The sequence below is a fragment of the Ciconia boyciana genome, chromosome 5 (genome assembly GCF_034638445.1).
Source record: "Ciconia boyciana chromosome 5, ASM3463844v1, whole genome shotgun sequence".
Lineage (NCBI taxonomy): Eukaryota > Metazoa > Chordata > Aves > Ciconiiformes > Ciconiidae > Ciconia > Ciconia boyciana.
This window is the reverse complement of record NC_132938.1, coordinates 43426401-43446747: the sequence shown is the minus strand read 5'-3', so window position 1 is coordinate 43446747 and position 20347 is coordinate 43426401. Positions and strand designations below refer to the sequence as shown.

At 37.7% G+C, this 20347-nt stretch overlaps 1 protein-coding gene and 1 long non-coding RNA gene across 14 annotated transcripts in view; one reads left to right on the top strand and one right to left on the bottom strand.

Moving 5' to 3' along the window:
- The first annotated feature begins 283 nt into the window (after positions 1–283).
- Positions 284–7187, top strand: LOC140652418 (uncharacterized). The gene is made up of 3 exons (XR_012042775.1): positions 284–326; positions 4421–4562; positions 6422–7187. It is a non-coding gene; the product is annotated as an uncharacterized lncRNA (long non-coding RNA).
- Positions 7188–14930: 7743 nt separating this feature from the next.
- Positions 14931–20347, bottom strand: part of NEK1 (NIMA related kinase 1) — a 50526-nt gene continuing 45109 nt past the window's right edge. For all 13 annotated transcript variants that reach the window (XM_072862524.1, XM_072862520.1, XM_072862521.1 and 10 more), the window contains 4 exons: positions 20036–20247; positions 17747–17880; positions 17335–17467; positions 14931–15250 (listed from right to left, as the gene is read on the bottom strand). In XM_072862524.1, the coding sequence (XP_072718625.1) occupies positions 15237–15250; positions 17335–17467; positions 17747–17880; positions 20036–20247 (493 nt within the window). In that variant the 3' untranslated portion in view covers positions 14931–15236. The remainder of the gene's footprint in view (positions 15251–17334; positions 17468–17746; positions 17881–20035; positions 20248–20347) is intronic.

The following is a 20347-nucleotide window of genomic DNA, read 5'->3' as shown; positions in this document are numbered from 1 at the left end:
TTCATTATATCCTTGCACAACTTTTACAAAGTAATTGATGCAAAGAAGAGATTGCACAGGGCAGAGAACCATTAAAAACACAGATTTGAAGGAAGAGGCTCTCCAGTTACTCAAATACCTGGATTTCTACGATTATAATGTCTATTAATATTTGTTAATATTTGTGAAAACATATTTTACACATTTTTGGTGTAATAAATTGTACTTCTGAAGTTGGTTTTCAGGCACAAACTTTTTTCTCCAGCATATGCTGTTCCTCTTCACCTGGAAGCCATTGGGTAAAGGAAGAAGCAAAAGGCGATAGGCAGAACAGCAAAAGACAAAAGGTCAGTAGCAAAACTGGTAATGCCTGGTTTCTTTCTTTTTTCTGTGTTCTGTGTCCAGCATCCTTGGTGCAATAAACCCACTATGTCCTCTGTGCTCCTGCTTCCCTTTTGCCGATACCTTCTTTTTCATCTGCGGGCCAACCAACCTACTGGCCTCCCCCCATGTCTTCAGCCTTCTCTGCCAAAACAGTTCTACTTTATATTCCCTCCCTAAACCCTACTGCAATAATTCCTGTTTCTATCACATTTCCAAGTATCCTTAGTTTTTCCTCTGTCTTTAAAATGTGAGGCAGTGTATACTGTGTCTGGCTTTGAGCAACACTGGCTAACTGATAAGTTGGCAGGCTAACAAGAAGAGATAACTTGACCTTTGCTGCACCCTTTTCTGTAGGGGGGACATTAAATTTTAGGTCTTTTCTGGATTTGACCACTGTTTTCCATAAAACCTATAGAATCTTAATATCTTTACAAATATTCTGTCAGGTTTTGCCAATGAATTATAAATAATTGGGAAGAGGGGCTGACAGATGCACTCTATAATCATTTACATCTAGTTTTTTTGGAAATTTAACTAAGAAGTATATGAGATATTTCAGAATAGGATTCCAGTTGTTAGCATGCAAATCTTTTGAAACTTACAGACATTTGTAAACTAATGCATGAAAGAGCAAAAGCATTAAATGCACTAAAACACACTAATGCACTGAAAAACGTAACCAGGTCCAATCTCCATTCTAAGACTACAGAATGCTCCTGAAGATTGTGGCCCTGATGGCAGGATAACCCACGCGCCTGGAAAAGTCATGTTAGCAGTCTTTATATTTAGATTCATAAAACAAAACTGAGTGAGTGCAGAGTAGAGAAACCCTGGCCTGTGAGAATAAACATATGAAGGCATATTTAATTTATTTGTGAATTCCATCCTTAAAATCTTGAGATGACTACAGAAGACTCAAAGGTAATAATAATCATAGAACAAGAGGTGTTACGTCCTATCAGAAAGAAAATAGAAGGTAGTGTCTTGTGGCAGTCATAGTTGGAATTTTTTTTATTTGTAGGCTGTATTGTAGGTTCAGGAATGAATTTTAACATTAGGATTATTTCTACTGAGAAGAATAAGCATGTTTTTGTTTTAAGATACATTCTTTGTACTAAACTATAGCTATTTTTTTGTCAGAAAGGATTATGTTTCCCCATTTGTAATGTCCACATTAGCCCATCTTTCCCATGCAATATAGATCTGGAGCACAGAGCAAAAAGGTTAATCTGATTTCCTGATAAAATGACCCCTGGAGATGCAGTGGCGATTTCCTTTCAAAGGCCACACAAAATTCCCACTGACATCAATTTAGTAAGAGTTTACCACTGATGGCCATGCTGATATTGCTGGCTTTCTATTGGCAAGTACAGCACATAGTGAAGCATGGCCAACTTTCTTCAGCCTTTGCTGGAAATGAGCAAGGATGTTCCTCAATGACTTTGTTCCTTTTTCGTTAGAGTTGGGGATTTTTTAGTGTGGGGTTTTTTTTTTTTGGGGGGGGGTTGAGGGGATTGTGGTTTGGTTTTGGGTTGGATTGTTTTGTTGGTTTTTTTTTTTTACAACAAGATGTTTTTGCTGCAGTTAGTGCTAGCTTTAATTGCCGAGCTTGGTTACTGTTAGCAGAATTCTAGCAGCGTGGAGCTCAACATGGTTGATACTGATCCAGTCAGTTTGCTGGCAAAATGGGTTTTGTGCTGCCCCTGCTGCACTTTCTGTGTTGTGAACTAGTCATAACCAGATCAATGACTGTAATACAAATGTACTTCTAAGGCTTCTGAAACCTGCCAGAAGGATCTCTGCTGTTCCTGTATTTGTGAGGAGGCAGGAGAAACGGGTTGTGCTTTCAGTACATTTTGGCTTCTAGTTTTACATCTTTATTCTGTATTCGAGGCATCTAGCTTGGGGTATAGACAAAAGTTGCCTGGCTGTGTCTCAAATCTCACAAGACAGAGATGACATTTGACTTTTACTTTTTAGTTCTCTGTTTTCTTGAGGAGAGTATCATTTGTGTATTAATGTTGTGAACTAGCTTTCTCTGACAATGTGAAGCTGGGATCGTACCTTTGCACATAGTGATGCTTTTATAATAACTTAATTTGCATTGTAATGAGGAAATATGCAACAGAAAAAGTGTCTGTGGCATTAAAGAATAAAAATGTTACAAATTCTCAGTGTTTAGGTGAGCTCTTGTTACCTTAGGATGTTTCCACCAGGCTAGTCACAGGAAAACACTTACTGGGCTTATGGGTGCTTATGATCCACATAGCCTAGCTGCAGCATCCACTGCTGTACCTCGTAGGAATGCAGTAAGGTGTTGGTGTGTGTAGGTGGTCAAGAACTTGATTTAAATGATCATTACACTGATGGGAACATAGTGCCCGCATCTCATAAACCAGCAAGCGTGAAATTGCCCTTACTACAAACAAGGTTAAAGAAAAAGCAAAGGAGAATGTTTATTTAAAGAAACCAAACTAGATGGCACAGCTGTGAAGATTTTAGAAGAGGTACAGAAATGTAAGAATCCAATCTTAATAAGTTTATTCTAAAATCAAATGATCTTTTTCCTTCCTTGCATGCAGCTGATAAGCCGCAGACCTCATCTGTGAGGCTGCCGAGTAGGTCCTAATGCTCCTTTGCCTCTCTAGAATTAGTGCTGTGTCCACAGGGGACATTCCTGTGGGGACAGAGCTTGCCAGATTCTCTGTTCAATCCTTTTCTAGGTATCTCCCAATCCTGTTTAGATCTGCTCTCCCAAAGATTCGTAAGTGATTCAGGATGTAGTTTTAGAATTATTGACTGCCCTAGACTTTTTGGAATACTTACATGCCGTTCTAATAGTTTGCTATGTTGTTAGCAAATTTTAAGCTATTAAAAAGCTATGAATATTTTCCCCATGTGCAAAGGCTACGGACAAGTCACAGGCTAAAGCTGTTTCATATGAACAGTAAACCAATAATCATATAAATGTTTAAGTAGAATTATAGTGTTACTGACTCTAGACTGAGATCAGGCAGAACTATAATCAACCACTTCGAGTGACAGTGGGCTGGAGTGACTAAACTCCAATTTTATCTTTGAGGAACATTGTGACAAATGTTTGGAGCTCTCAAAACCCAAACAGATGAGATGAGTTGTGGGGCCCAAACAATTTTTTTCTTTTTAAATAAGTGAAAGCATAGTATCATGAAGGATATGCAACATTCATAAAAGTTTACTTAGTCTTCATTACCACACCTCATTACCAAAGTATGTGAAAGAAGCTGAACGTCTGGAGACTGGATACTTGGCATGTATACTATTTGAACAAAAAAATACAGTATTAGATAGGAGGAGGTGGAACTGCTGAGGAGAGTCAGAGGCACTTTTGCATGTGGACTGTGCAGAGGGAGGGAGGTTGTGGGCATTGGGAGAGGTCTGTATCCATCATGTCAGGTCTACAGTTCCTAGATTCTGTCTTTTGTTGTATTTCTAGAAATGCACTGCAGCTTCACTCTCTAAAATCCTGTGAGACAGACAAAAGCTAGTCAATAAGTTTCATGAATAGGGAAGAATTCACAGCACTGTGCTATTTTATCTAAAAGGTGCTGCATTCAAATTAACCCTCCTAGAGCAAATATCCTTGGCCAAAGCCTCAGGGTCCTATCCTCAGAAAAGCATTCTCCAAAAACTAGCAGGCTGGAACCTCAGACCTCTTCACATTTTCACACCAAATATATCTTCAGAACATATTAAGCACGCCCTTCAGTCTTTCTAGACGAGAAATTTTCTGTCTACTCAGAGCTTAGGCTCTACGACAGGTGATTTAAGGGATGTTATTTCTCTTTTGGGCAACTGCACGACAACATAATGAAAACTCGGAAATTTCTGTGGGTTTTAACAAACACCTTATTGTAGGTGTCTTATTCTAAGAGCAGTTACTGGAAGTGCATTAACAGAGGAGCAATTCTTAAAAACCACTTGTACTTTTGTGGTCATTAAAGCATGAGAAATGTACAGTAACAGCAATGATATGTCTGTACTGTGGTTTGTGTGTGTTTTATGGTGAATCTTGCAGTTCCTCCTACTGTCCAAATCAGGAAATGTGTTGAAAAGCACCGTACTCCCTTCACCTAGATCTCCGCTGCAGTGAGAGTTGGTTTGGATCTTGTCCCAGAACAGTCTGACTAGCTGTGCCACACTCCCAGGCTTAGGAGCAGGTAAGATGCTCCAGGATAAATATATGACACCTTTCTATATGAAACTCTTGTGTTTTTAGAGCAAAGTCTCCAATAAGAATTTGCTAGCTTGTTTAAATTCTAACCGAAGCGATTTTAGAGTTTTGAGTGCTGCAACAGTTTGATAGTTGGCCAAAAAAAACCCCCCAAAAAAGTTGTCATGTTAGTTCTTAAAAGCATGCTCAGCTAGTTTTTTCAGAGAGACTTATTTCCTTAAAATATTATTTTCCTACTAAAACGGTCTGCTGGGCAGAGCTATCTGATAGGCAAGTAGAATAATCAGCATGTTTGCTTTTCAAACATCTCTGCCACACTTGCACAGTTCTGCTGTGGTGTCAAACATACATGAATGATGAAATAGGTTTTGTAAGAGTTTGTGTACTAGGATATAAAAAATGAAAATGTGTTACAGCATCCCAAACTAGTCAAAGCATTGTCCTTATACCAAGGTAAAGCATTTTCTTTGAAACATCCCTTTTTGGAATGTATCCTCAGCTACAAGGAAAGTTGCATTCCCATTAGCACAAATTATGCTTCTTGTGTTGTCTGAAAGGTACGGAAGCTCCTTTACAGCTTCAGTTATCTGCAATTGCTAGTACACTTAGGAAAGGATGTAGGCAGAGGTTTGGAAGTGATCAGTGTACCATCCATGTACTGTTATTTTTGTCTATGATATCTTAGAAGCAAAAAGCAAGGATTTCCAGTGTAGCTGGACTCTGAAGGAAAGTTTTGAATTACATTGGGATGAAAGTAAGGGAATAAAGGGACAAGTTCCCCAGTGATTTTTTTTTTTTGCAGAATCACTATCATTCTGCTACCACAGTTCCTTGCAAACAGAGGAACATAGGGGAAAAAAAAAAAACAAAACTTTCCTTGTTCAAAATAAGATTAAGGAAGTGAGATAAATTTATGGAGTATTCATGGCACTACTTTGGATTTATTTTATAAAGCTTGGGACGTGGCTTTTAAGTCGATGAATACATTGAGATGCAAAATGAATTCTCTGAGGCTGCTAGCACTACAAGACTATGTAATCACTCTGGGATTGCCAAAGAGGTTTGTTTTTTTTTTTTTTGTAGATTTGTGTCACTTTCACTCCCACACATCTGGCAAGAGACCTCTCCACTGGCTTAGTTGAAAATCTTATCTCATAGATCATTACTAGCAATAAATTCCAGCCTTTGTGCTCACTTATATTGTCCCACAGCCTGGAGTCACTGATTTGGTGGAACTAGGAATTTGGGCTGTAAAATATTTACTCATTAACACACACCAAAAAAAAAAGCCTCAAAACCAACCCTCCAGCTTTTTCTTTGTGAAGCCAGCTCTGAAAATGTAAATCATATCAAACTGACTCTCAAGGCCAAAGAAAACAGGCAGCTGGATTCCATCCCTTTAGCTAAGAGTTGGCCCTTAAATACCTCTTAAATATACACTTTATATGAGCTACAGTCAAACTAATTTCCAAGTAATGTTTTCGCACATGTGCCAGAAAATGCGAGCAGCAACTCTCTGCATGGGGATGTGACTAGGGCACTGACAATGGATAAGCATGCCAAAAAACTGTTCGCAAGCATCGCTGCAAACTGATAATGCAGTTCTACCACTATTCTTCTCTCGGGTCACACCTACACTAAAAAAAGGATGTATTTTTAATCCACGTCACCGTCCTTAAATATAGCTAGGGCAGCTGTGCTCAAAACAGTTGTCAGGAAATGGTCTGTGCTCGGTGTTGTCTTATGTGCTAGTTCACATTAGTCAGTGAGCATTTTTCTGGTATTGCATTCTGGAAGCATTCTTTTTTATGGTATTTATTGTGCTGTTCCTTTTCTATGTGACAGGGATGGGGAGCATGAAGGCAGAGTTACCTCGTGCATTGAAGACTTTGCAACTAATAACGAAAAAGACTGGAAAGATAAGAGAAGGCAAGACAAATGAAGGGAGATAATGACTGGCATAAATGCAGTTATCCGTGCAGGATAAATTTAAATAATTTGGTGGGCAGGAAGCAAAGGGACAATTCCTGGAACTAAACCACAGATCACCAGTTTAGTGACCTGTCTCCTGGAATACCCTTAACGAGCAGGGTCAGAGTTAGTAATGACCAGCAAGTGTTGCTGGGTAGCAGGGGCATTCTCTAGGTGTAGGGAGAAATGGTATGGAGATGCTCGAGATGTGGTGTACTCTAATATCCCTCCATTCTGGATCATCAGATTTCAGAATAAAAATTGGCAAATGGCAGATCATAAAGCCAGAATATTTTCCAGGAGTCCCAACAATCATTCTTGAGTAACTTACCCCAGCAAAAACATAGAATAAACAATCAGGGAATAATGAACTTGAAATGCCTTCCCCTGTTGTTTTCATAGGACAAATTAACAGTGTTTTGACTCGAGGTAGTGTTGTGTAACATGAAACATGGTAGTTTTAACCAAAATACCAGGATAATCCAGGAACAAGCTGTCACTTAATTTTTGGCACTTTTATTTTAGTTTCCCAAGTGAATGCTAGTGAGTGTGTGGAAGTGTTTTTTTAATCAATCCTGTTACATATCCGCATACACTGCTATCTAGAATGAGGTTAGTGCATTATAGCTGCTGCGGGAACCTTAACTCACTTTCATTGACTTTAGGAGGATTAAATCAGAAACAATACTATTTTAATGCCATTTTTTGTATTTACTTGGCAAATACTCTTGTCAATTTAAAGTTTCCCATGGGAGGTGTTAAGAGGTCACTGAAATTTTCCTGGGCAAGGGAGATGGTTGAAACCTTGGCCTCCCTGCTGCTTCCTTCAGTGTTTTTCTTCATGTCATTAGTGTTGTACTCGGCCCTTTTCCCCCAGCTTCCATTAGGAGAGGGAGTGAGTGAATGTGAAAATGTTAGTGAGAAATGGAGGCAAGAAACACAGAGAAGGCTTCCCTGCTGTTTTATTTGGCTAATTCTAGGCCTCGGTAACAGTAAACTTAGTCACAGAAAGTACATATCGAATATATTGTCTACCATGCACAAAAAAACCTCCCAGCTGCTTTCAGCATATTTTTTTTCCCCTTTCATTCTATTATTCTACACAGAATCTTCTCTCCAGGGATCACAAAGCCTTCTGACCTCTCTGTTATCCTATGGCAAGGAAATACAGTTCCCTAAGGCTGAAAAAGCATCAGGGTTTGATTTCCAGAAACGAGGTACCTGCAATTTCTATGAACATCAGTGTAACTGTAAGTGAGCAGCATATTTTTCAGACACCGCTAAGACAGAAATGCAGAATGAAGGGGCAGGAGAGACGCCCCACATCTTGCTTCTGAATTTTAGCTGAAAATATCTGAGTTGAGGTATCAAAACTAGCTTTGTTAAAGGTAGTGACTGTAGGAAGGCATCTGACCTGTTTCATCCTATGGATTAGTGTGATCCCTCTAACAGGCCCCCATGGTTTATCATATGACAAAACAGGCAATTTCACAATTACTAGATCTTTTAAACTATTTCAGTTATACATTTCTCACATTTTTAACTGCTGTAAGGCAGAATAAAACATCTGTGGGGAGTTTTGCCAGCAAGTGAAAACAAAAATAGTGTTAAGTACATTACGACTTGATTAATGCAAGATAAACATTATACACTACACAGCTTTTGCTCTTCAGCAGGCCTATTTCACATTGTATGTTCATACATAAATTTCTGTTACTAACTGCACAAGCCGTCTTGCGCCATCCTTGCAGATCAGCTTTAGGAACTGTTACAAAGTAAGTGGTTTAAGTTATAGCTCCATCTGTTATACCCCATCCTTCTGATGGAGACTGCTTTCACTGTGGCAGCATAAGCAGAATGGAAGATGTGCTCATATCCTCACCAACTGCAGCTCAGAATCTGGTGGCTTGGCTCAAACCCATCTTCTCAGCAGTTTAATCAACGACGCTATGCTTTGTGCCAAAGAATAAGGGTGGGCACACGTTTCATTCTGCTGGTCCTGATAATCATCAGCGGAGGGAAGGAATAGAGAGCTGAGAACAGGAGCATCTTAACAGATCACAGTGGGATTTGACTCAAGATTTCTTTAAGCTTTACTGGGGGAGGGAGGCCTTATGACTGCCATCATCCATGCTGTAGCTGTATGGCTAGATACTGGTATTTATGGTGGAAAATCCATCTATTACTGATCTGGGCAGCCTAGTTACTGCAGTATCACTGCATGGTTAACTAAAGTCGCAGGCCAGGACTGAACTGTGGTCCCTCTCCCAGCTGGCAATGTTTAACCCCACTGTCTGTTAGAGTCAGAATTTGCTGCAGTCTCTTCCTGGACAAACAAGATTGCCCAATGTAGAGCAAGCAATAGTGGTCATCTGAGGAAAGGAGGCACTGCAGTGAATTAAGTGAATACAGTGAGTTAAGTCATTCAGGGCACTGTGATCATTAACTGATACACTAAAATCCACGGTGGAACAGGATATGCAGTTCAGTGCAATCAGGCTTTTCAACAGCTGAAAAAAAATGCTATATTATTAATAGTTAAAAATCACATTAGAGATGTTTTACTGCTGTGGAAATAATTCTCCATATATGTTTACTAACAGTAAAATACAGATATCCTAAATAAGGCTTTAAAACTATTAAGCATGAAAAAACAAAAACCACTAAATTTCTTAGAATTAAAAAGGCATAAAAGTACATCCAGCATTAAGTCCAAATTTACTCTTGAGAAGCTCAACTGCCATAGTCTTCACCTTTCAATTTCCTCTTACAAAGTTTGAAGAACATGATTAAAATACTCCAAACTGCCATGTTAGTTATCAAAACTAACGGCAGTGGGAAAGGATCAACTAAGTGCGCTACAATAATGGCAAAATAGATGCATTTTATTACTGTCTTTGAGACATCTTTATCAAGAGTTGTTACAGCTCAATGCAGAGGAAGTACAACAGCTACAGCAGTTTATAAAAAGGAGACTGGCTGACCCTTTAAGCACTGGTTATGTTGGTATAGCTCCACAATAGACAGAGCTCTAGCTCATCACTAATGGCATCTCAGGTTTTCTGTCTTTTATATATCCTCATCAAATCAATCACTTCTTCAGAAAAAGGTTACATACTGTACCTTTGCAAAACTACTCTGATAGCATTTACAATAGTTCTAGCAGCAATAAAACACACAGCAATGAGAACTCTTGACTGCTGAAGGAAAAAATGGCATCCCTGAAGTATTGCTTGAGATTTAAAATTTTATTAAGAGAGCTAGAACGGCAGAGTTTTTGCCTAAAATTTGAATCTGGGGATGTTTTATCCTATATTGAGGATACAGCAAAAATGCATACTTCATCCCTTCCCCTAGAGAAGAGATTAGTGTCAGGACTGTCTGCAGGATACAGCAAAAACTAGGGTATGTCAAGGACCTGATTATGGTTCCATTATCCCCAGAGCACATCTGCATCAGCTTGAGCCACAGCGCTATTTAAAACTGAACTGCATTTTCTCCTGCCTGACTGTAGTCCCTAAGGGAACATCCATCAGCCAAGCAGAAGTGACTCACGCAACGCCCCACCCTCACACTTGATACAGTCAACCTTGGGGATGACTTGTGAAAGAACTGTCACAGCCATCCTGAAACTAAGCAAATGCTACCTCACTGGAGTTTTCCCACTGTGCAACCTGCCTGGTTTTGCCTTTTGTTGTGCAGCTAATGTGAAAAAACTCTCCAAGGCTTTGGCTCTGTGAGTTTTTAAACTGTATTATTAAGAGAGTTAATGGAATTAGCTAAATCCCATCTTGGTTTAAAAATGTCTTGGAAATAAAATCTGGAAGAGTGCACCAGGCAAGCAATTTAGCAGGAGCAGCCGAACTCCTATATATGTGTCTCACAAGTAACTACAAATTAATGTATCTTTATGGAAGCAGTTCAATTCAGGTTTTAGTTGCTGAAGAAGTGTTTTTAAGACTCTTGCACAAGCCAGCCATTCAAAGTGCTACTATTTGAATTGATGAACTCATCGGCTCAGCTGGAACACATACCAACTTGCAAATGCATTTGAAGTGTGTATTGCATTAACACACAAATTTAATTTAAAGGAAGAAGCTCTTTATGGATTTTAAAACTAGTACTTAAACTCTGCAAATTGCTCCATCTAAACTGCTATGATAAAAATGGCAAAAAGAAATGTTGTAGGAATGGTAACCATTGTTTTCTATTTTATGCTAAACTTTAGTCTACATGGCTCATGAATGAACAAGTGTTAAAATAAGATTTGAGAAAGCACACAATTATTTGGGAAGTAAAATGTTTAAAAGGATTGAAAAATCAAATCTCTACATTTGTCTTTGGTTTATCACAGTTAATAAAATGAAGTAGAGCCTAGCTTCATCTGAGCCTTGATGAGGTGCTTTTAGTGGAGAGGTAAAATTCAAATCAGTAACTTAAGGGGCATGCTTCTACCCCACCCTCTGGCTGAGGGGAAGATGGATACGGAGTCCAACTGTGCACATCATCATAACTGTGCTACAAGTGTCATGTTGTGTTTTATTTAAATTTGCACCTAGTCATTTGCGGAAACTGGACATGCTGTGCCATCGTCCTATCCCCCAGGAAAAGGCGTGTAAGGATTGCACGACATGCAAGCTGAGAAACTGTGCTCTAAGGCTTGTTACCCAGTTGAACAAGTTCTATATATTTCTCTGTATTTTTGATTTGTAAATTATTTGCGAATAACAACGTTTTGTAACCATACAAAGGTTTGTGTTTATCTGTAGGGTTTTCCGAACATGGCCTCGTGCAAGGAAACACAAATCATATTACCGTAAGAATTTCCATGCTGATTCAGACTCATCGTCTACCAGCTTCAGGACCCTACCTAGAGCATCAGGTAGCCCCACATCTTTCCAAACAAAGTGCAATCTGCATGGGGGCTTCTTGCTCCCGCTGCAAAGCCGCGGCACCGTGTAAGGTGGGGTCGTGCACCCCGGCGGAGGGGAGCTGCTCGCCCCGGCCTCTGCCCGGGGCGCGCCCTAGCCCCCCGCCTCGTCCGCCGCCGAAGCGGGCCTGGCTCCCCGCTGCTCGCCCCGGCCCCGGCCGCCCCCTTGCCCCCAACGGGGCGGGCCCGGCCCCCCGCTGCTCGCCCCGGCCGCCGCGCCCGCTGTTATGCTGCCACCTGGCGGTTGCACGGCGGCACCGCCGCCCCGTGACAAACAGGCAGGCTTGGGATGTACATAGTCTAAGTGCTATCTTAAGAACTCGCAGTGCAGCTCCGAGCTGAGGACAGTCAAGAGTTTTGAAAGGGTGTAGTTTCCCCTGCAAACAAATGTGGAAAAAACAAAAAATCTTACAAAAATATTTTGTAAGTTTTCAACAGATTTAGGCAAGGTTGTAAACTATAGAACAAAAGGGCTAGTAGAGAATGTCCATTTGAATAAATATACAACATTTTTGCACAAACTGGAGCAAGAGGGAGACAGAAGCACGAAAAGCTGAATTATTGCTAAATGATGTAGACGTCTCAAGAGCACAGAGAACCTTGTCAGGAACACGGTACACTGGAACTTTGTTTAAATCAGCTGTTCACTTACCAGACCACAGAAATGTTAGTGATCTGCTTCAGTTCACATTGCCCAACCAGGTAATACATTTTTCTGAAGTACCTTCTAGTAGTAACTTCAGATACACACTCAAAGCTCAGCAAACTGAAGAGCAAAAGCATCTTCAGGCTCTGTTCTTCAAAAAAGATTCTAGGCACCAGTGCTCAGGGTAGGATTACTGGTACTTGTTCAGCACAAAACAAAGCCAGTTAGCAGTCAAGACTACATCTTCCTGCCACAGGCCACGCAGGCTCATTCTCTCTAGTTCTGCCTCGCTGCTAGGGTTTTACTCCTTTCTGTTGAAGGTCAGAAAACTCAAGGCATACATACAGCTACAAACAGCACAGTTAGCCAGGAGACTGCAGCATCATGGACTACAATCATGTCTGCAGGGCAGCACAACAGAGGCAGTATGTCTTTGGCTTTTTGGGGTTGTGTTTTTTGGGGGTTTTGGGAGGGGTGTATGTGTGTTTTTTTGATTGTGTGGTTTTTGGTTTGGTGTTTTTTTTTTTTTTAAAGATTCTTCATCTGAACTATGGTTGGCTTCAGGGGTCAAGAAGAAAGACTGAGGACAGGGACATAACGTGAAATAGTTTATAGAGTATGTTTTGTGCCAAAAATACCATTCTGTATCTCAAATTTGCTACTAGAATTACAACAGAAAATTCTTTATAGTGAATGTAATATGAGTACAAGCCAAATGCTCAACTAATTTAATTTCAATGTTATTACACACAGCCCAATAAATCATCCCAAAGTCACACTGTTCTCGATGTCATTATAGCGTACATTTAATAGGGATTTATAATTTCAGATAAAAGTACTTCTTTAGCAGACAAACTTATTTACTGTGTCAATTTTAAATTAGCTCTTGAGGGATTTCAAGGATATCCAGTATTGGTTGGCAGGTTTGAAGATTATTCTTGAAAAGCTGTGCACAATCTATGCATATTTTTCAAATCATTAATTGATAAAAAGCTCTATGTCTGTAAAGCTTGAAGTCTGCAGATTATGTCCATTTTTTACTCAGCACACTGCATAAGAAATAAAGAATGTCAATAACGATATGATTTCAATTTAAAAAGAATTAAACACCCCCCAACCCTTAACTTCAGTAAGACTCTATCACCTTGAGAAAATTCAAAACTGTAGAGCGCAGAATATACCCATTGGTGTATTTTCTTCTTTCCATATGGTTAATCTATATTCTTTTAAATCTAAAGGGTTTAGGTCCTCCCTTCCCCCAAAAGGTGGTCAAGGTATGATTTGAAAAGCAAACCTGAAAAAAGGAAAACGATGCAGACTCATTCTTTATTAAAGTCTTCAGAGTATATTTGCTAAATGTCATGAGGATCATCTCTCCGAATAGATTGTTCAGCAGTGAAAAGTGGAACAGCAGAGAGGCCTAGTGAAAAGCCCCAAAATTTATGGTGGAAAGTTAAAAAAAAAAAAAAAGAAAATGAAAAAGAAAAGAAAGTGGAAGGAGAAGAGAAGCAGCATAGGACAACCAGCACTGTTTCCAACAATGATCATACTTTCTCTATCAGATGAAGCAAGAGGTGTTTATCAAGTAAATAAGGATATAAAAAAAATTCATAGATTAAAGGCATTTATGATTATTATTTTTATTCTCATCACAGGCTCCCAGGATACAGCTGAAATAGAATAAGTTTGGTCTACCTTTAAGAATTGGGTGTGTTTAAAAAAATTAACACTTTTCAGTGGGCAAAACTTTACTAACAACGTAAAACAATTATACAAAAATCATGTACATATTTTGACAGTTCTAAGTAAAATATATATATACACACTTGATTTTACTTTGTGGAAAAGTAACTTTTGACAGTTTTAGATTGTGACTGGCTGTAGCTGAAAAAAAAAAAAAAAAGAATAAATCTGTTTTTCTCCAGTAGGGCAGTTGGAAATTTGACAGTTCATTGCATTTGTAACAAGAGACTTAAAGCATGGGTAAGCCAAGAAAGCTGTTCCAGAGATGACTGGAAAACGACAGGATACCTAATGATAACCCTGTATAGTACTGCTTTGACAGGAGGATGTGGGTCAGAAGAAACCTGTTTTTTCTTTCAGGGTGGTGGAAATCAAGCTACAAAAGATGAGGAGTTATTGCATAGCACTTGTGACTGCAATATTTCATTTTCCCCCATGGCTGCTGGAGCCATGAGTGCAACAGTAAGAATTTAAAAACAAACTGGAAAAAACCCCACTCCTTTCAGTTCAACAGCATACTATATTATCATTGATCAGATTACAAAATTCAGGGAGCTAAATACTTGGGATTTTGGGAAGGGGATGGGGAACGGGAAGAGGAAGAAAAATATTGGAAAAAAGTATTCTAGCTCCAAATGAATTTTACAATCTCAAAAAACCCTAGACATTTCAATGATGACTGAAGTACCAGTTTGCCTTGATTTAGAAACACCATTAAGATATTTCAGATGACACTGGTTAAAAAGTGACTGAAGCCTTCAGCTTCAAAATGCAATGATTTTTTTATTAAGAAAGATGTGAAATACTCAAACTGGACCACTAGGTTAAGATGCTATTAAAATACAGCCACACAGGTCAATAAAACTGAAGTAATTTCTTTATGCAGGTGTAAAGAGAGGCTATTTTAAGTAAATAAGTGAATAGCTAGATGTGGGTACTTCCACAACAGAGTAATGCTTCCAATTGCTTAACCGTACCAGCCAACTGTTGATGTGGCAGAAATTCTGTTTTACATTATAGGTCTCAGTTTTGTATCAGAATAGCTACAGATACTCCTTTCTACATTTCTTTGGGAATTTGAGAGATTACAGGTTTTGGGGGTTTTTGTTTTGTTGTTATTGTGGTTTTTTTTTTTTTTTATTTTGGGCATCTAATATTTAATGGACACATATGCAAGTACACACGAGAAGTGTATAGGTATCTCTGTTTTAAAAGGCATGTTCTTCCTCTTTTTCATACAATCAATGTTCTTTTTTGAAGTCTTGCTTCTCCTGCCCCATGTTGCATTCTCCACTACAATTTGTTATTCAGCTCTGCAGGCTTCAAACACCAATATGCAGTACAGCATTAAGGAATTTCCTGAGCCAGGTTTATTCGTCATTATCTGTAAAAAGCAGGAGAGGGGAAGAGATAGGGTGAAAAGGAATGACAAACACACACACACAAAATCAAGCTGGGGTTACAAAACAAACGAGAAACCATAATTTAGTAAGCAATAATACAAGAATTCATTAAGTCAGTCAGTGAGGTGACTGTTACCAAAACTGCCTTGAAAGCACCATGCATACAAATATTGAACACCATGTCATCTTTCTTGGATTAGAGAATTTAAGACAGTTTCATCTCAAGTGGTCTGCTTCAGTTAGAGCAATCCTCTTAGTAAGGAGCAATAAAGATTTTTTCTAAATTTCTTACTTGAAGAGTATAAAACTTTTGAGACAGAAGCTCATGAACATGCTTCCGACTGTCACTTGTCCTCTATTCACCTTTATTAGCATAGGATTTTTTCTTTAAACATCTGAAATTTCAAAGAACTACTTTAAATGTAGTTCTTTATGTACTGTAGTACTAAAGTACTACATGTACTGTAAACATCTGAAATGTAAAGAACTACTTTTTCTTTACATTTTTGTATGCTACCACAGATTTGTAAAATACAGAATTAGAACTGAAGCATTTCAGCATTTTAATCAGCTGATGTTAATCAGCATTTTGCAAGTTAATGTTAATTAGCATTTTGCAAGATGAAAGTCAGCTCATTTTAATAGGATTCACTCGGACAACAACTTACAGTTTGTACGCCAACATTTCAGCAAATTGTCATTTACACCTTTTAGCACTAGTTTTAAAATATCCTTAAGGCAAAGTGGCAAGGAAAAGAAACTAGTAACACTATAGTTACCATTTTCTTCTCATTCTATATTGCCAGCCCTTTGGACACTTGAAAAAAATGAACTACTACAATGTATCTTTCCAATTCTGTCATTAAATCAATAAATTGTGGTTGAAAAAAATATTTTTCAGACGCTTTTCTCTCATACTTTTGTAACACAGCATGAAAAAAACATGGTATGGTTATTCTTACTGAGTGTTTCTACATCAGCAAAGAAATATTGGGAAAATGTAATTTGTATTAGCAATTTTTTTTTAATTATTATGTTTCTAAAACTAGTTTTTAAGACTTCCCCCCCCCCCCAAGCATTTACATATAAAATCCATAGAAAGCCGTACTCTTTATTTGACCCTTTATTCACTGCTATTGCAACACATTTGTAAAAGAATTTAAAAGATGCAGAAAGTAGATGTTGGTTAACATGCATTAGAATGTTTTTTCAAAATTGAAATATATTAAATAGTGATCATTGCACACATTTCTAAAGCCAATATATAATGCTTCTGATTTCTATAAAAATAATTGAGATTTTAAATTTTTTTTTCTCTCCAATAAAGACTTTCATCATTAGAAATCTAAAATTACATAACTGCAGTTAAATTTTTGATATGAGAGAAAAAAACAAACAAAACCATTTCTCATTTATATTGGTCTGTGTGGTATTTCATAGAGGGACTGAAAGATCTAGGAACTATCCATCTGCCTAGTAATCTGTGCTAAGCTAGGCAGGGCTCCCAAGCAAGATAAATTCTCTTCATGTATTACAGAGTCACCTGAAAACTCAGATGGATGTACTTCCACATCAAGTTCTTCTGAAAAATGACAATTATAGGATGAAGAGCCACATGAAATTTTCTTTTCAGAAAAGTAGTGATACTGCAACCGTGAAAAGTAGAGGTTTGGAAAGAACAATATTATTTTAGCTAAAAATTCATTAATTCTTAAGACAAAGATTAAGATTAAATTGTTTTTAATTCTGAAAGTTTTATTCTAGACTTCCGTCTTCCCAATCTCCGTAACTGTTTTACAGAAATTAAATAATTATACGGCACCTTTCACAAGACAACTGTTGTTACAGTTGACTGTTAAGTCAGAGTGGTCAGCATGCTTAATCAAAGTTTGCCATGTTCTGTTGCAGGAATAAAAATACCCCTTGTGAAAAAAATTATTTTTATCAATTTAGCCAATCAATATAACAAAGCACAGATATGTTTTAAAAGTATACTAGAACCTATTGTATATGACCAAGAAAGAACATAAGACAAGCCATAATTGCCAGGATACAGCGAGATTACCTTCTTGGTAGGCTCCGTCTGCCATTACTAGGTGAAGTATTTTGGCATACAGGTGCTTGTGTTCATTTCCAAGAATAGTCTGAACTATGGTTGAACAAATATCAATATTTTCGTCTTCATCTTCATGTATAGCCTGGGAGAAAGGACAATCCATGTTGCCAAAATTAAAATGGGTATAGAATTAAATAGTTCAAATTTATGAAATACAGTTCATGGTTAAACCCAAAGTTTTCCTCTTTAATCCACTGGCATGGCATTTTCTCTGTTAATATTTTAGTGTGTTGAAGCAGAATAAAAGACTAAAGAAATAAGCATTGATTTTAGTCACACAATGCAATTAGTTACTGGCACAGTAAACAGCGCTAGGTACTTGTTTCTTAAAATGTTTTCCACTTGAGGTTATTCCACAAACCTTTATTTTCTCATAAACTTCAATGAATTTCTCAAAGCCTATTTCCCGCTCCAGGTTATATCTTAACTCTTCCAAATGGCTGAAGATACTATCACATTCTTCACATTCACTGGCAATCTCTCCATCACTATTATCTATAAAGAAAGAAAACAACAGTAAAAACCCCCTCAGTTTTCCTACATTCTTAATGTTGTTTCTATTTCCCTACACCTGATATCCACACAGACCTCTAAATGTAATGAAAGGAGGTAAGCTCAGGAGCACTAGATGATGTTGGCGGATGTTCTGAACAACCTGCAAGGAAATGGGAACAGTCCCTTTCTTGACAGCAAAGAAATTCTGAAGCCCAATGGGAAGCATCTAGCCATCTCCTCTAAACCCCCACTCTGATAGTTAGCCATAAAGGTATTCATATTGAAGGAAAACAAGGTATGGTCTTAAAGCAGACTTTTATTTAGCAGAGCAATGTTAGTCAGTGAAGTTCCATATAACCATTCCACATATTTCTGAGGTGGAACTGATGCAGGGTTCAGTGGGTGTCCCACACTAGGGAAAAGAGCTCCTTAATGAAGCAGCTGTCTTCTAGCAGAAAATAAGGACATCTGTCTTAAGAATCAGTTATTTAATTTCTGCACTGAGATGCATCTTGCTCCACAGAGCAAGTCTAAAAAACCTAGTACTAATTTAGCTACAAAGTTCTTCATTCTTTTATGAGTGCATCTCCTTTGTGTAGCAAATTCAGTATGCCAATTGGTGCAATAAGATATGCGAGAGAAGTGAAGATGATTTTGCTTATAGGCTACAGAAACCTTACAAATAGGTTTGTAACAGTCAAACATTAGGTAAGTTTAACAAAAAAAGTATCTATTTAAAAATACAAGATAGGATCCCCATGTAAAATCCTATTATAAAATGCAAACTGCTTTTGCCCAAGAAAAATACTTCCTTAAATAAGTATTTCAATTATGAAAGGATTTATCTACACAGGGAAAAATAGACAACTTTTTAGATTTCAGAGCTTCTATTATCAAATCCCTAAAAAAATACATAGTACTGCCTGGTAGGTCATAGACTTTGTGAGTTAATATTAAAACTCTACTACTTTCAGTTCCTGTCTATGACTAGTGTAAGGTATAATCCTGACCAAATCATATCCCTTATTCAAATACCAACAGTCACATCAATAAGAAATTATCATTGAAATAAAAAGAAAAGCTGTATATGGGTTAAAAGCCCATTAGATGACTTCTAATCCCATATGTAACTTCTGGATCTTGAACAGATTTGGTTTCAAGTTCTGCCTGTTTCTGTGAGTTTTGAAGGCCTTCCTCCTGCCCCCAACAATGAAACCTGCGATTCTTATGAAATACCATGAATCTAGAAGGTGGGACACTGACACCAAATACCGTAATGCTTGCAACGGCAACAGAATCACAGAAACAGGTGGTATTGTATGTTATCAGTGTATAACATCAGCACTGTCAAAAAATGAAAGAAGATAGTATTACCTAAGTTTATTTTACCTTAAAATACTCATTGGAACGTATTATATACATAATATCTTACAGGTATATTCACAGATTTTCAGTTTGTTTAACACTGTCTTCAATAAACCAAAAAATTACACAAAAGCTATGTTTTAGTTATTGATTTTCTACATCTTTTTATACCTATACTTCTAAATGCACTTTATTTTACAGCAGTAATAAAGTACTTATATTTCAACCAGAATTTAAAAAAACAGAACTGAAACTTCAGGACACCATTGTGTATAGCTAATGCAAAATGCTAAAAGCAATAATAAATTTTTCTGTCTCATTTTTAGTTTGACTGCATTAATAGCTATTTTGGGCTAAGGACAAGGTTAATAATTTCATGTTCCTTTTGACTGCCTGTTAAATTACATAATTGTAATGTAGGCTGGGTCCCAGATACTCCAGTCATGTCAACTGCTGTTTCTTTTTCACTCTTACATTGCAGTCAGGAATTATTCAAAACATATGATGTGCACAGTCTTTGATCTTCCTTGAAGACAAGTTTTAGACAACAAGAGAAAAAGTGACTTATAATCACTGCCTAACAAATAGCCAACATTTAATTTGCAACATTGACTGTTGCTTATATATTGACCTTAACATTCAGAAAGTCTAAATATTATCTGATTTTTTTTAAACTTCTGTATAAAAACTATTAATTAAAGCTTTATTTTATTATAAGGATACAATGCAAAAACATTATTCTGTGAATTGTTAACATCAATAAATAAAACAGGTATAACAGAAATTATACCTGACTGCCATTCTTCATTAAGTGCACTTTCACTGCTGGGGTTATTTTCATCTCCTTCATCCAGCTCTGTACCATTTGTTATGCATCCGATGACATTAGCCTTTAAAGTAGACTCCTCCTCTTCACTGAATTCCTCACTAGGCTGCTCCCTAAGCAATTGTTCCATTGAGGCCCGGAGTTCCTGCAAATCGGTATCTGCCTCCCCAAACATACTAAAAGAAAGTGATATAAAGTTTATATAATTAATACTTTACAAGACAAACCCTGTAGGAAGTTAAGCGAACAAACTGGAAAGCCAATGTAGTTGAGGGG